We start from the raw sequence: 13,624 nt of genomic DNA on the forward strand, positions 1-13,624 counted from the left end.
AAGAGGTGGAAGTTCTGTGGGTCTTATGCAAAAACACGTACGTCCTGTGTCAACAAGCCACCTGCTCGAACTCCCCAGTGGATCTTTCTGTTCCATCACAGCCACCAACTCCCCTTCTAGAAGATTGATGTCATATTCTTGTGTAGCATTGCACTTGCGCTTAGCTTGGTAGAGTTCCTCCATACTGTATGTGGATAGAAGTTTGGAGCGGTGAGTGTCAGTTTGACGTGGCACTTCCGGCTGGGAAAAGTAAGGATAGATGTGGGTTCGGATAGATGTATAATAAAATCCTCACTGATAAATATTGGTAAATATTTCTTATCTGAAGATTTTTTTTAAATGCTGAAAGCATACATTGATTTGGAATTATTTCAATGTTGAAGCATAGATCAGGTTGTTAGTGTGAAGTATTCAGCTGAGTTATGTAGTGAAAAATTATCTGGTTAGCACATGAGGGCAGTGTTGCAGAGAAGAAAGAAAATTCAACTGAGAATAAAAAGGCAGAAGTTCTAATCCTTCTTGGATGTTGAACAATTTTTTAATTCTTTGCCATGCTTTAGGGAATCACTTATGTATTAAGCACTCGATAAATAATATTTAATTAAGTAAATTGTACATGTTCATGTATTTTTCTGGGAAATAACATCTATAAATTAGGCAGGAGTCAAGAAGCCTGGCCCCTGTCCCAGCTCTACCACTAAGTGACTTTGAAAAAGCCACTTGATCTCTGCAGACCGGGATGCCTTATCTAGAAAAGTGAAAAATTGAACTGTAATGACTTTGCTCTATAAAATTCTGTTAACTCATGCAACAGATATTTATAGAGTGCCTATCTTGTGTCAGGCACCATTTTAGGCATTGGAATGCATCATGTATAAAACAAATAAAGATCTACGACCTTACAGAGTTCCTAGAGTGTAGAAACAGTTGAGAAATTCTACATACAATAAATAAATTATAGACTATTAGAATAAGTGATATGTAAAATAATATACTTTGATTTGAACAAGGCAAAAGAAAAAAAGTGAGAGTCGTCATTGTTATTGAATGCTGCCAAACTCACCACAGTTTGCACAGGCTTCTTCTTTTCAAAACTAAGTTTCCTCTCAATAAAGGTAGCACTGTTATCCTTTACAAAATTCAGACTTTGAACCTCTTCTAGTACTCGATTCTGAATTTCAGAGATGCTTGAAGCCGACAGTGGTACCTATATGTAGAAAAGATAGGATGTTGTTCTCAGACAACTACTTAACCATGTTAGATATTGAATTTAGTAGATTTGTAATAACAGTGAGAAATTATTCCACAGCAAAAAAGTTAGGGCAAAATTAAAATTTAGAGATCAAAACAATCTAATTTGTTGTCTCCAGAGACCCCACTAAGATGACAAGGATAAATTTTTTAATTAAAAAAAAATTTTTTGGCCACATCTGTGGCCTATAGAAGTTCCTCGGCCAGGGGCTGAACATGTGCCACAGCAGTGACCCGAGCTGCTGCAGTGACAACACTGGATCCTTAACCCATTGCACCATAAGAGAACTCCAAGGAAAATTTTGTTTAAGGATTGAGCTTAAATAAAAGGAAACAGGAGATTTTAAAAATATAATAGCAATAAAATTTTTGGAAGAAAAGCTCAGTAGTTGATGGCAGTAGGCACCTCCGATGTGGTGGGGTGGGATAGTAGGAAGGAGAAAATGATTAAAACAGGAAACATTTGTTAAGGGCCTGAGTAGCTTTTAAAACAAATCAGCAAATTCTTTGATATATTTTCCATCAGGAGGTGGAGCCCATGTCCCCTTCCCTCAAAATTTGGTGGAACTTTATGATTACCTCAATGAATAGAATTTTGAAATAAATAGAATAAAAGTGATGCTGTCTGACTTTCAAGATTAAGCTAAAATGGACCATGTAATTTCTGCTGGCTTCTCTTGGGACACTTACTCTAGGGAGATGTTAGTCACCATGAAAAAAGTCCAGCTGCACTGTACACCATCTCAAAAGACCATGTTAAAAGATCAGAGCAGAAGTGGTGTTGGGGGTGTCTATGGACCCCAAGCTACTCCAGTCTTCAGCAGTTTGAGTCTTCTGTCATTGTCCCACAACCAACATTACACAGTGGCCTGAGAAAGTGTGATTACTTCAGCCCCAGCTATTAGCTGAGAGAGGCACTGTGAATGATCATCTGACACCAGTGAACCCCAGAACCAAGAAAGAAAATAATAATAATGACTGTTTGTTGTTTCATACCACCATGTTTGGTGTAATTTGTTATACAGATATAGAAAACTGGAATTGTTTTGAAAGGTTGACATTCTTTCTCCATTTCAGTGAATCTTGGTGATTGTTTCTTCTCTACCTTGACAAAAGATGAAGTTTTCTTTTCTGCAAAATGTAAAACAGGGACTCTCTAGACTGGGGACCCTAGGCACAAATAATAGTGGGGGACCCAGGTTATAAAGAGGGTAATTGAGTAGATATAGACTGAACCCAGAGACCCTGCTAGCCAGGCCTAGCAGTCAACCATTACCTTTGAGGCAGAAAACTTCAAGGGACATCTCTGGAGATTCTGACCAGCCCAAGAGGAAAGACCCAAAGATGCTACTATCATCAGGAGTTCCCAAGTGAAACTGCAGTCAGAGTTCAGAGTGCTCTACACAATAGTGGGAGCTCAGAGTTTTCAACTCCTATCTAAGTGTTCAGTGCTGCCAGTTTGTCCTCAACTCTTGTATCAATGGTGAATGATCAAGTGTATCAGACATCTAAGGCATGACTACAAAACAAAAGAGAAAGAGCCTGATAAAAAGAAAAGCAACCTGTTTTCATCTTAAGAAAGCAAAAATAAATAAATAAATAAATAAATAAATAAATAAATAAACTTATGGAAACAGAAATAAGAATAAATAAAAAGATGGGTTTGAAGATTAAGTATGAAAATTTCTTAAGAAGTAAAGCAGACCAATAAAGTGGTAGAAAATAAGTGGGAAAAGATAACAAGATTAGAGGAACAATTCAGGAATTTCAGAAAGAGAACAAAAGAGAAGGGGGAGTTCCCATCGTGGCACAGTGGTTACCGAATCCGACTAGGAACCATGAGGTTGCGGGTTCGGTCCCTGCCCTTGCTCAGTGGGTTAACGGATCCGGCATTGCCATGAGCTATGGTGTAGGTTGCAGATGCGGCTCGGATCTTGCGTTGCTGTGGATCTGGCGTAGGCCGGTGGCTACAGCTCCAATTAGACCCCTAGCCTGGGAACCTCCATATGCCGCGGGAGCAGCCCAAGAAATAGCTAAAAAGACAAAAAAAAAAAAAAAAAAGGATCCGGCATTGCTGTGAGCTCTGGTGTAGGTTGCAGTTGCAGCTCCCATTGGACCCCTAGCCTGGGAACCTCCATATGACAAAAAAAAAAAAAAAAAAAGAGAGAAGGGGATGACAGAAAAATCATCAGTGAAATATTCAGAGAAAGGTCTCTAGAACTGAAAACAAATTTTAGGGTTGAAAGGCTCCCATTAAGAGTCTAAGATACTGAGGTACATCATCATTAAATTTCAGACTGATGAAGACAATGGGAAAATTCTGTAAGCTTCTAGAATAACATAGGGTAGTGGGAATGCTTTCAAAGACTCAAGGACCAAAATGCACCCAGAGTTCTCAACAAAAACAGCAGAGCTAGAAGACAATGGAACAATAGAATGCTTTCAAATACAGAAAGGACAACTTAGAATTTTACACCCAGCCAAACTATCAATTAAATATGTGGATATTATAAAGACATTTTCTGATATTTGAACTGTCAAATATCAATGTCCCAATTTTCCTTTTTTAAGAAGCTGCTTAAAATTTGCTCCCCCACATAAAAGCAGAAAGCAAGAAACATGGGATAAAGAAATGTGAGTTCCCACATAGAAGAGAGGTAAAGTGATTCCCCATAATGATGACAAAGTATAATCCCAGGATTATACTTAGTTATGAGATTAAAAGGGTAACCTGTCCTCTGAGAGAGATTTCTGCAAGAAGACATAATTAATAGAATATGTCAAACATCTGAATGTCTTAAGATGTGATCTAATCAAACAGGCAGATAAAGTTAGACAAATAAAAATTAAGCTGATAAAAGAAAAACATAAGTATTAACTTTAATAAGAAACAAAAACATCTCTACACGAAAGAAAAAGTAATCCTAGTGTTGTGTGGCTGAACTCTAACCAGCATTCACTTTGTGTGTGGAGTATCTTGTTTGCTTCTTCATATTTGTTCTTTTTCTGTTTCTCTGTGCTCTGAGAGGCTGATCTGCATAAAATGTATCAACAGCTTCATTGCACTCTGGTTTACAGATGGCTTCTGGCTATGAGAAGCACCCATAGGAAATCAGAACAAGGAAAGGAAAGTGAGACAAGCATATTCACTTCCCAAGTTTCCTTTCTGTGGTATTGATTGATGACCACAGCTCCTTTCCACTTAGCTCTCTTTATGCATTCCTATAACCACTCCTTCCCCTTGTCCCTTAGAAACCTAGGTGTTTTAAAGCTTCTTTTATAAGCCCCAGGGCAATGCACTATTTCTTGATGTTTCCTTATGCCATATTTACATTTTTGTAAATAGTCTCTTTATTAAATTTTTCTTCAGATGTCCTTTTGTGGGTGTTAGGTTTTTCCTACTGGGATCATGACTGATATACAAATCAAATAGTTTAACCACTGAATATAAACTCAATCAAATTTATAATGTAACTGTGCTAGAGGGGAACTAGAAAGTGTGTATGTGATTATGTATATATTCTGTGGGCAGAGAGAGAAGAGACAGCTACATTCTCACTTCTCACAGTGTAATGTATCATGCCTAAAATTGAAAAATAATTAAACGGTAACACAATAGTCTTAGTTTAAAAGATGGTGATTAATTCCAATAGAATCATCTAAAAGAGTTGAAAAGTAGTTACCTCCCAGGAGGAAGAAATGAGGAAAAGGAGTGAGGACTATTGTTTTTGTTAACCAAACCAAAATAACTGCTTGACCCTTTAAATCATGTGCATGCCTTATTGTGACAATAGAAAAATTTTAAATAGAGCTTTGGATTCCTCAAAAAATTAAAATTAGAATTACAATATGATCCAGCAATCCCACTGCTGGGTATATATCCAAAAGAATCAAAAGCAAGATCTCAAAGAGGTATCTGTATACTCATGTTCATAGCAGTATTATTCACAATTGCCAAGAGGTGGAAGTAATCCAAATGTCTATTGACAGATGAATAGATAAACAAAATGTGGTATACATACATGATGGAACACTGTACAACCCCAGAAAGGAAGGAAATCCTATCACATACCATAAGAAGAGTGGTTACCTTTAGGGGGCTATAACCGGGGAGTAACCATGAGTGATCTCATGGGGAGCTGCAAAAGGCTTATATCTAGACCTGGGTGTTGGTTACTCAGATGAATATTCATTGAGATATACACTTCAGACTGATGCATTTACTGTATATAATCTTATAAGTTATACCTCAACTTTAAAGGTTTAAAAATAGGGGACCGATCAGAAAAATGCAAATCAAAACTACAATGAGATAACCAGTTTGTACCACTAAGATATCCATAATAAAATAGATGTGAGGAAATTGGAATGCTCAATCATTACTCTTTTTTTTTTTGTCTTTTTGTCTTTTTGCCATTTCTTGGGCCACTTCCGTGACATATGGAGGTCCCCAGGCTAGGGGTCCAATTGGAGCTGTAGCCACCGGACTACGCCAGAGCCACAGCAACATGGGATCCGAGCCGCGTCTGTGACCTACACCACAGCTCATGGCAACGCCGGATCCTTAACCCACTGAGCAAGGGCAGGGACCAAACCCGCAACCTCATGGTTCCTAGTCAGATTCGTTAACCCCTGAGCCACGATGGGAACTCCTCAATCATTACTCTTGAGAATATCAAATAGTGCAGTCACTTTGGAAAACAGACTGGCACTTCTCCAAAATGTTAACATAGAGTTAGCATATGAGCCAGCAATTCTACTCTTAGGTATGTACCCAAGAGAAATGAAAAGGTGCATCACTAAGAACTTGAATATTCATAGTAGCATTATTCATAATAACCAAAAAGTAGAAATAACCTAAATGTTCCTCAAGTGATGAGTGGATAAATAAAATGTAACATGTCCTACAATGGAATATTATTTAGCACTAAGGAGAATTAAGTTCAGAAACGCACTGCAACATAGACAGAACTTGAAAACATTACGCTAACTAAAAGAACACGTCACAAAAAAAACAACCTATTGTTTAATTCTGTTTATACCAAATGTCTGGAATAGGCATATCTGTAGAGACAGGATGTAGACTGATGGTTGCCTGAGACTGGGGAGGCCAGAGGAAAATGAGGAATTACTCTAATGGTACAGAGCTTTTGGGGAGTGATGACAGTGTTCTAAAACTGACTGTGGTAATGGTTGCACAACTCTTGTGAATACACAGAAACCTGAATTATACATTTTAAATGAGCTGATTGAATTATATCTCAATAAAGTTGTTAGCAAACAAAAAATATGGGGCTGACCATACACTATTTGACAACTTGTACAGAAAACTAATACAAAGCTGTAAAAGAAATGAGGAAGTTCTCTCTGTACTGACATGGATGTTAAAAAGCAAGCTGCAGAATGGTGCTACAGGTTGCTAGTTTGTGTAGGAAATAAAAAATATACATATATTTGCATTTATTTTTATTGGCACAAAGAAGCTTAAGTGGATAAAAATAGACTAATACCAATGAGGCTAAGAGGAGGAGATGGGATGGTTTGGAGATAGAAGTGAGTATGAGACAGCTTGTACATTTTTTTTTCATTTTCAGAGCCACACCTGCAGCATATGGAGGTTCAGGCTAGGAGCTGAATGGGAGCTGTAGCTTCTGGCCTAAACCACAGCCACAGCAACGCCAGATCTGAGCCGTGTCTGTGACCTACACCACAGCTCATGGCAACGCTGGATTCTTAACCCACTGAGGGACACCAGGGATCAAACCTGCATCCTCATGGATGCTAGTCAGATTCATTTCCACTGAGCCATGATAGGAACTCCAGCTTGTGTATTTTTATGTAGTTTTTCCTTTTTAACCAGGTAAATGTAGCACCTGTTTATTCAACTTAATTCAAAGGATAAGTTAGAAGTTAAATATACAATAAAAAGTAAAGTAGGGACAATTAACTTTCCTCCAAATGTCATCCATCAAATATCTAACCAGCTGAATGATAACTAATACCTTGAAAAGAAGGGCCAAGAAACCAAGCTGATTTTTTAAATATTGATATTAGGTTGTAAATATCTTTCTTCCTCTTCAGATAATAATTAGAAAATCATATCCTAATGGAAATCTAAATTATATATATATATAAAATTTGTGTGTGGATGTATATGTATGGAGATATATATATATATATTTTTTTTTTACACACACACACACACACAGCTTCTCTTCCTTGGAGAAAAACCAAAGCAAAAAAAGACTGCTTTGACCAATATCCTAGGCTGTTTTGCATGGTATGGTTTCTGCCAGATCCCATAGGCCAAGGTAGCCAGGCGCTGGTGCTATGCTTACCGGCATTACCGTGGAATAATGCCGCTGGGCCAGGAGCATCAGGTCCCTGAGGAGGGTGATGAAACTGCATAGACAGTTCAGCAGAATCTTGCGTGCGGCCTGGTTGAAAACGTGGAGCTCTTCCACGAGCTGTGCATTGAGGGCCTCATATTCCCTTTTGGCCAAGTCTGAATCATCTGCTACCGCCCGCTGCAGGTAGCTGTTGTAGTCCAGCAGTTTGTCATAGCGTTTCTGGATTAGCTTCTGAGGCCCTGGGAAGAGGGACAGCAGGGCTGACAGGGGAGTCAGGACGAGCTTCTGTAAGTCTGCTGCCTGCAAAAAGAGAAAAACAATCCCATCACAGAAGGAGGACAGCCGGTACCCTATCCGGAGCAATTATCAGTAGGCCTGCTTCATCCCTGAGGTATCACAAAGGAATACAGGAAGGTATCTAGGCAAGTTAAAAGAGCATGGCATCTTTTTCCTTTTCTTTCCTCTTCTTTTTTTTGTTTTGTTTTGTTTTGTTTGTTTGTTTGTTTGTCTAGCTAAAACTGTTCAAGGACTTAAAACAGTAACTAGACTCTGATGTCGAACCCGAAGAGCGAACAGGAAAAATACGAAAGTGGAAACCTGCACACCCAAAATATGCTGCACCCTTCTTTCTACAGCCATTAGTTTTGTCCCTGGGTCAACTCCCTTAACACTCACCTCTTCCCCTTCTTTCTAATTCCAGAGCCAAGCAGAGCTTCTCCAGAACACGGGGTAGGGGTAGTCTTCATCTTTGACTACCAAGACCATAAATTATTCAGATATCATTCCCTTCCTTTGCTGGCAATAAAATGAAGATAGTTTGCCTTGGGAGAGATGGTCCTATTTCTCTCACATCTGCTCCATTTCCCTGGCTACCCTGGTGGCTAATTTTGGTAGTGAAATTGTATCCCCTTTTTATATGCATTATGTTCCTGTTACAGAAATGACCATACTTAATGCTTCCTCTTTAAATGCTTTGAAGGACTAAGCTGATTTGATTCTGTGCCCTAAGTTGTTATGCTTTTAGATCTGAGTCATTGAAAATACACATCATATTAAGGCCTAACTCCATGCCAGCCCCTGAGCACTCTAGATTTAATTTCATCTATTTCTCTTTCCTCACTTCTATTCTGAAATGCACTAGTATCCTGTGTTTGCTGACTGCCCAGCTTTACCCTTTATCATATATGCTTGGGTTTCACGATTATGTTATGGCAATTTGGAAGTAGGTTTCTCTTTTATAACCTGAAAGATGTGTTAGGGAAGCAGCATCTGAGCAGCAGCTTTTATTAATTAACTTAAATGACCTCTGGTAACTTAGTCTGAACTCATGGGAAACCTAGAAGAGAAGGGAAACCAATCTGGTTTTAGTACAAGCAATAGGCAACACAGATTAAATTTGATGTCTAGCTTGTAAAATAATCAATATATGCTTCCAGACTATTTAATGAGTCCCTCAACTAAGCAAAGAATCCATTTACTGTTCTGAGGTAAATTACTGTGTTTGTGACCTGACTGAATTCTACAGATAATCTAATTACGAAATTATAATTACAATATACATGTCCTTTGACTCATAGACATGAACCAATTCACCTGTGCATGGGAATCATGGTTGGAACCAGTAAGAATCAGAGATTTTATTCTAGTATTTTGTGCTATGCAAAATGTGTAAAATAGATACCTTTCATGGTTAGATGAAAACAACTGCTCTGCCTTTAGATAGATTTTGAGCTCTTCATATTTGATTTTTCAGAAGAGTTCAATATACCTTATCTGTGAAAGGGTATTTTTATATTGGGCTTCCTGATAATTATTTTAAGTTATCCCAGTTCATCATCCTGTGTTTGTATGCAAGCTAGGGAGGATTACCTTCTCTCTTCATTCCGTCAAGTTCTGGTCATGCTTAATGATGGAGAAGCTATATGCCACGTTTTCATATGGTGTTCAATAGGTATTTATCACCTTAATTAATGAGTCAGAATTAACCTAGAGAGCAAAATGTGCTCTCTGTAATTAAGCCCAGAAAATGTATAAAGCACTAGCCACACTTTTCTTTTAACATGTTATAAAAATTCTGTCCTTCTCCTCTTACTCTATCCATCTAATTTATTATGTTAGTTCAAATGTAATGGTGACTTTCCATTCCCCAGTGCCAGGAAATCAAGATGCTTCTGGGTGTTTTTCTACTGGAATGGGGGCAGTATAACTTTCTAGGACTTGAAAATATGAGATGGGGGGCGTTACTGGGATTTAGAGTCTTGGTAGGAAAGCTAAACATACTCTGATACAAGGGCCACTCAATGAAGATTTGTCTGACCCCAAAAGCCAATAATACCAATATAAAAATGCCACTTTCAAGGAAGCTTCAAGATGATAGAGCCTATTATATATTTTATATAGTACTTCCAATACTACTATGAAAAAATAATACCTATGGAACATCAGACACTAAATTAAAATAGTATTACTCAGACTAATTTAGCTCCCAAATACTTTCTTGGATCGAGCATGTTTTTATGATTCCCAATCTATGTTTTTAATGATTCAGTATATTTTATAGAACTCTAGAAACAATATGTTGCCATAGAACAGAAGATATAATGCACAACTCTTAAATAAAAGCCCTTTTTCAATAGGAAGCCTTTACTTTCCAGTATATAGCGTGTTAATAAAAGCCACATCTCAGAGAGTATCTTTGCTCCTCTTGTAAAAACTCTGGGCATTTCCAAAGACTCCTTTAAGAAAATCACAGCTTTCTAACATAATAAATCCCTGATATGCCATATGCAGTCTTAAACTAAATATTGATTTTTAAAATCTGCACAGACACTGACTATCCTAGAAACACAGTCTGGAACCCTCCTTAAATTTTGATTATACCAAAAGCCTCACTAATCCACTTCAAAATATTTAATGATAAAAAAATCTCATATTTAAACCTACTAATTTTGACATTCATATTTGCTTTAGTACATGTTTTATTTTTAACTCCAAAAAAAGTAAATGAAAAGCAGCTTTTCTTTTAACTCTACTCTTTCATTTGCATTCATCCGTTAGGGTAAATAACTTACAAAGTCATCAGAAAGATTTGGGGCATTACTGGAAACCTCTGAATAGCCCCTCTCCTCCTCATCTTTGTTGTGTGAAATCTCCTGGAGCTCTGTTACACTCCGCAGAGTTAAAGACATGGCATCCTGCAACCCAAGAACAAAGTTACCGAAAGGGCAGAGTTCTGAAGTCAGTACAATTATATGTATTCCAAGCACGCACTTTATCAACATAACTATTACCACTGAGAGAAAAAGAAAGGAAGGAAAAAAATGTATGACTACTTTGTACCATTAGGTTACTTATAACAATCTATTTCCTTACTTTCCACCCCCCCCCCCGTGTCACTTTCTCTGCTTCGTGGGTATGACACCCTCTTTTATTAAGTAAAATCCATTTTAACTTCTTCATTTTTCAGTTCTTACAGATTCCTTATTTTAAAAATTACTCCTCTTTGATTTGTGTCTTCAGAGAATTTAATTCTCTCTTCAAAAGAAGATGCTCACGCTTTTGTTGCATCAATTAGTTGAAAGAGAAGACTTTCTTGTAGATGTTCCTAAGAGGCATTGACTCAAGTACAGCGTTTTCCCACTGCCCTCTGGCTGTTTTGGGTTTCCTTTCACAGAAGGCAGCACTTTAGGAAGAGATTAGCAAATCTGACTGAAAAATCAGGCTTTGCATAAGTTAATAAATCAGAAAAGAATGTGGCTTGTTGGTTATGTACCATAGCACCTTGTCTCCAAATCACTGTGCCTGTCAGCTTAATCCTCTGTTGGTAGGATAGTCTAGCAAACCATACAAACATCTGCTTCCAAAACAGATATTTAAGAGAAAAACCGGAAAATAGGAAGGGGCTATTTATTAGTTAACTTACATGTAATTCTACTAACTTTCTGTGTCTCATAGTCATGACTGTTGTCAAGGACCCTACATCCCCTTAATGAGATCCATTTGAAGAAACTCCCGACCAGTCTTTCCACCGAATATAATTATACAGTACTGCAGTTGTTTTGACTAAGTCTGTGGTTCCCAACAAGGACAGGAGAAACTCTTAAGGGACTGGAAATTTGTGGAGATGTTTTGTCTTCTACTATGGTTGTGTGGGAATATTCACATACTGTACTTAATACTATTTTGTTAGAATGTGTTTCCCTTGATATTGGCTTACTTTTATGTACCTAAGATTAAGTTATCTATGAATTTCATTCAGAACTGTAAAAGTGCCATTACCAAACACTGGTTATAAAGTAAATAGAGGTTCTTGTTTTGTCTTAGAATTATGTGATCACACATCACTTTTTAGATTGGCTACTATGCAGCCTACAGCTAAATTTGAGATGCGCATGTGGGTTTTTGTGGGGTTTTTTTCCTATGGCCTTTATACTTTTCAACTTCTCTAATTTTATATTATGCTCCCTCTTGATTTTCTTTTTTTCTTTCACTCCTACTCTTAAATTTGCAAGTATGTGTTTTAGGTACTGGAAAGTGGTATGTTAGTGTAATCAAACAAATCAAGTTTCTGCCTTGTCTGCCATTTTGCACTGATGAACTCATCTTTGTTAAAAAGAGAGCATGCTGATGGTCCAGCCCCACAAGGCAATCATACCAGCAAATGTCCCACAGTATGATGATTTGGATGGGGGAAGGATGGAGCAGGTAAGGGAACAAAGGGCAAAACCCAAGTCTTTATATCGGCTTCCTTCACCAGCACTTTACAGCCTCCCAAATTTGATACAGGAGGTGTCATGATATAAATTAATGAACAGTCGCACTTACTCTTCATGATAACCAGAAACATCAAGACCTTCCTGCAGAAACATTGAAAACAGTTGTGTCTCACCCACCTGGACATGTTGAAGACAGAATGAGATGTTCTTCACACAATGCCTCACGGTCTTTTCTAAAGATCTAAATAGCTTTTCTTCTCTATTAAAGGTGCTGTCTTTCACCTAAAATATAGATGAAATTATTTATTTTTATTACGCAAAGGAATCTGGTATTAAAAAACAAATTAAAAAAAAAACCTACAAAATGCATTGGCCAAGCACATTACAGAAAACCCCTTGTTGAGATGAAAACCTTCCATGCTATGCTGACTTGTCTTTACACAGCCCTTTCTGTGTCCAGCCCATAGCACAATTGATGTCCAATTAGTGTAGAAAAGCCACACTTGATTCACTCTTGAGTTTTCACATTGCTTCACCCTGGTTACAATAGTTGTGGAATGTAAAACTTCTCTTTGCTGTTTTTAATAGCATGTGCTTTCTATGTATTCTTATATTACATTTGTGCATCTATAAAATAACAACATTAAAATTTTAAATTTAAAAATTAAAAATTAGATTGTATTGATTAGGATTTATTGTTCTGCTAATATGACTCACCTCAATTTATTTCAGTGTTTATTTCACATCTATTCTTAGGTTCATGGCTAAAGAAATGTGATCATTCTTTATCAACTCAAATTTGAAAGATGATGTATAATCTTAAAAAAATAGTTCTATTAGGAAAACTCTGCAGAGTTAAGATAGCAGTCACATGTGTCCAGTTATTTTTTTTTGTTATCTTGTATATATGCCTGGTACCATTCAGAAAAATATGATTTTTACAAGCTCATGGCAATTTCTAGGAAGACACTCTATTGCTATCAATGGTGAGATGTATTTCTTGTCATTCAAAAAGGCTACAAAAGAAGATTAGAACCAACTTTGTGTCAGCAAATTCTGTGTGAAAAACATACCTGTTTTATGGAACATGGTGTGTATTCTCAGTGTGGTACTTGGTAATAACCGTAGCTGTTCTCAGTGGCTATATTTGTTAATTTAAGGTGGTTGACCTTAGAATAACTTGCATAGAAAATGGTGACATTTTATTTTAGTACTTTCAAATCCTTTAATATTGTTTATCTAGAAAGCTTTTCATTAAATAGGCAGCACAGTTCTTTGTAACCCACAGAAAAGTCAACACCTTCTGCC

General features: G+C 37.3%; 1 protein-coding gene across 1 annotated transcript in view; it reads right to left on the reverse strand.

The window, feature by feature from the left end:
- ARHGEF38 (Rho guanine nucleotide exchange factor 38) overlaps positions 1 to 13,624 on the reverse strand; it is a 135,764-nt gene that overhangs the window by 7,513 nt on the left and 114,627 nt on the right. Inside the window, exons 8-12 of the mRNA XM_047799214.1 lie at positions 12,494 to 12,598; positions 10,673 to 10,795; positions 7,590 to 7,901; positions 1,064 to 1,207; positions 42 to 240 (exon numbers count right to left, since the gene is read on the reverse strand). Of these exons, the coding sequence (XP_047655170.1) occupies positions 42 to 240; positions 1,064 to 1,207; positions 7,590 to 7,901; positions 10,673 to 10,795; positions 12,494 to 12,598 (883 nt within the window). The remainder of the gene's footprint in view (positions 1 to 41; positions 241 to 1,063; positions 1,208 to 7,589; positions 7,902 to 10,672; positions 10,796 to 12,493; positions 12,599 to 13,624) is intronic.

Source organism: Phacochoerus africanus, chromosome 10, assembly GCF_016906955.1.
Source record: "Phacochoerus africanus isolate WHEZ1 chromosome 10, ROS_Pafr_v1, whole genome shotgun sequence".
NCBI classification, from domain to species: Eukaryota; Metazoa; Chordata; class Mammalia; order Artiodactyla; family Suidae; genus Phacochoerus; species Phacochoerus africanus.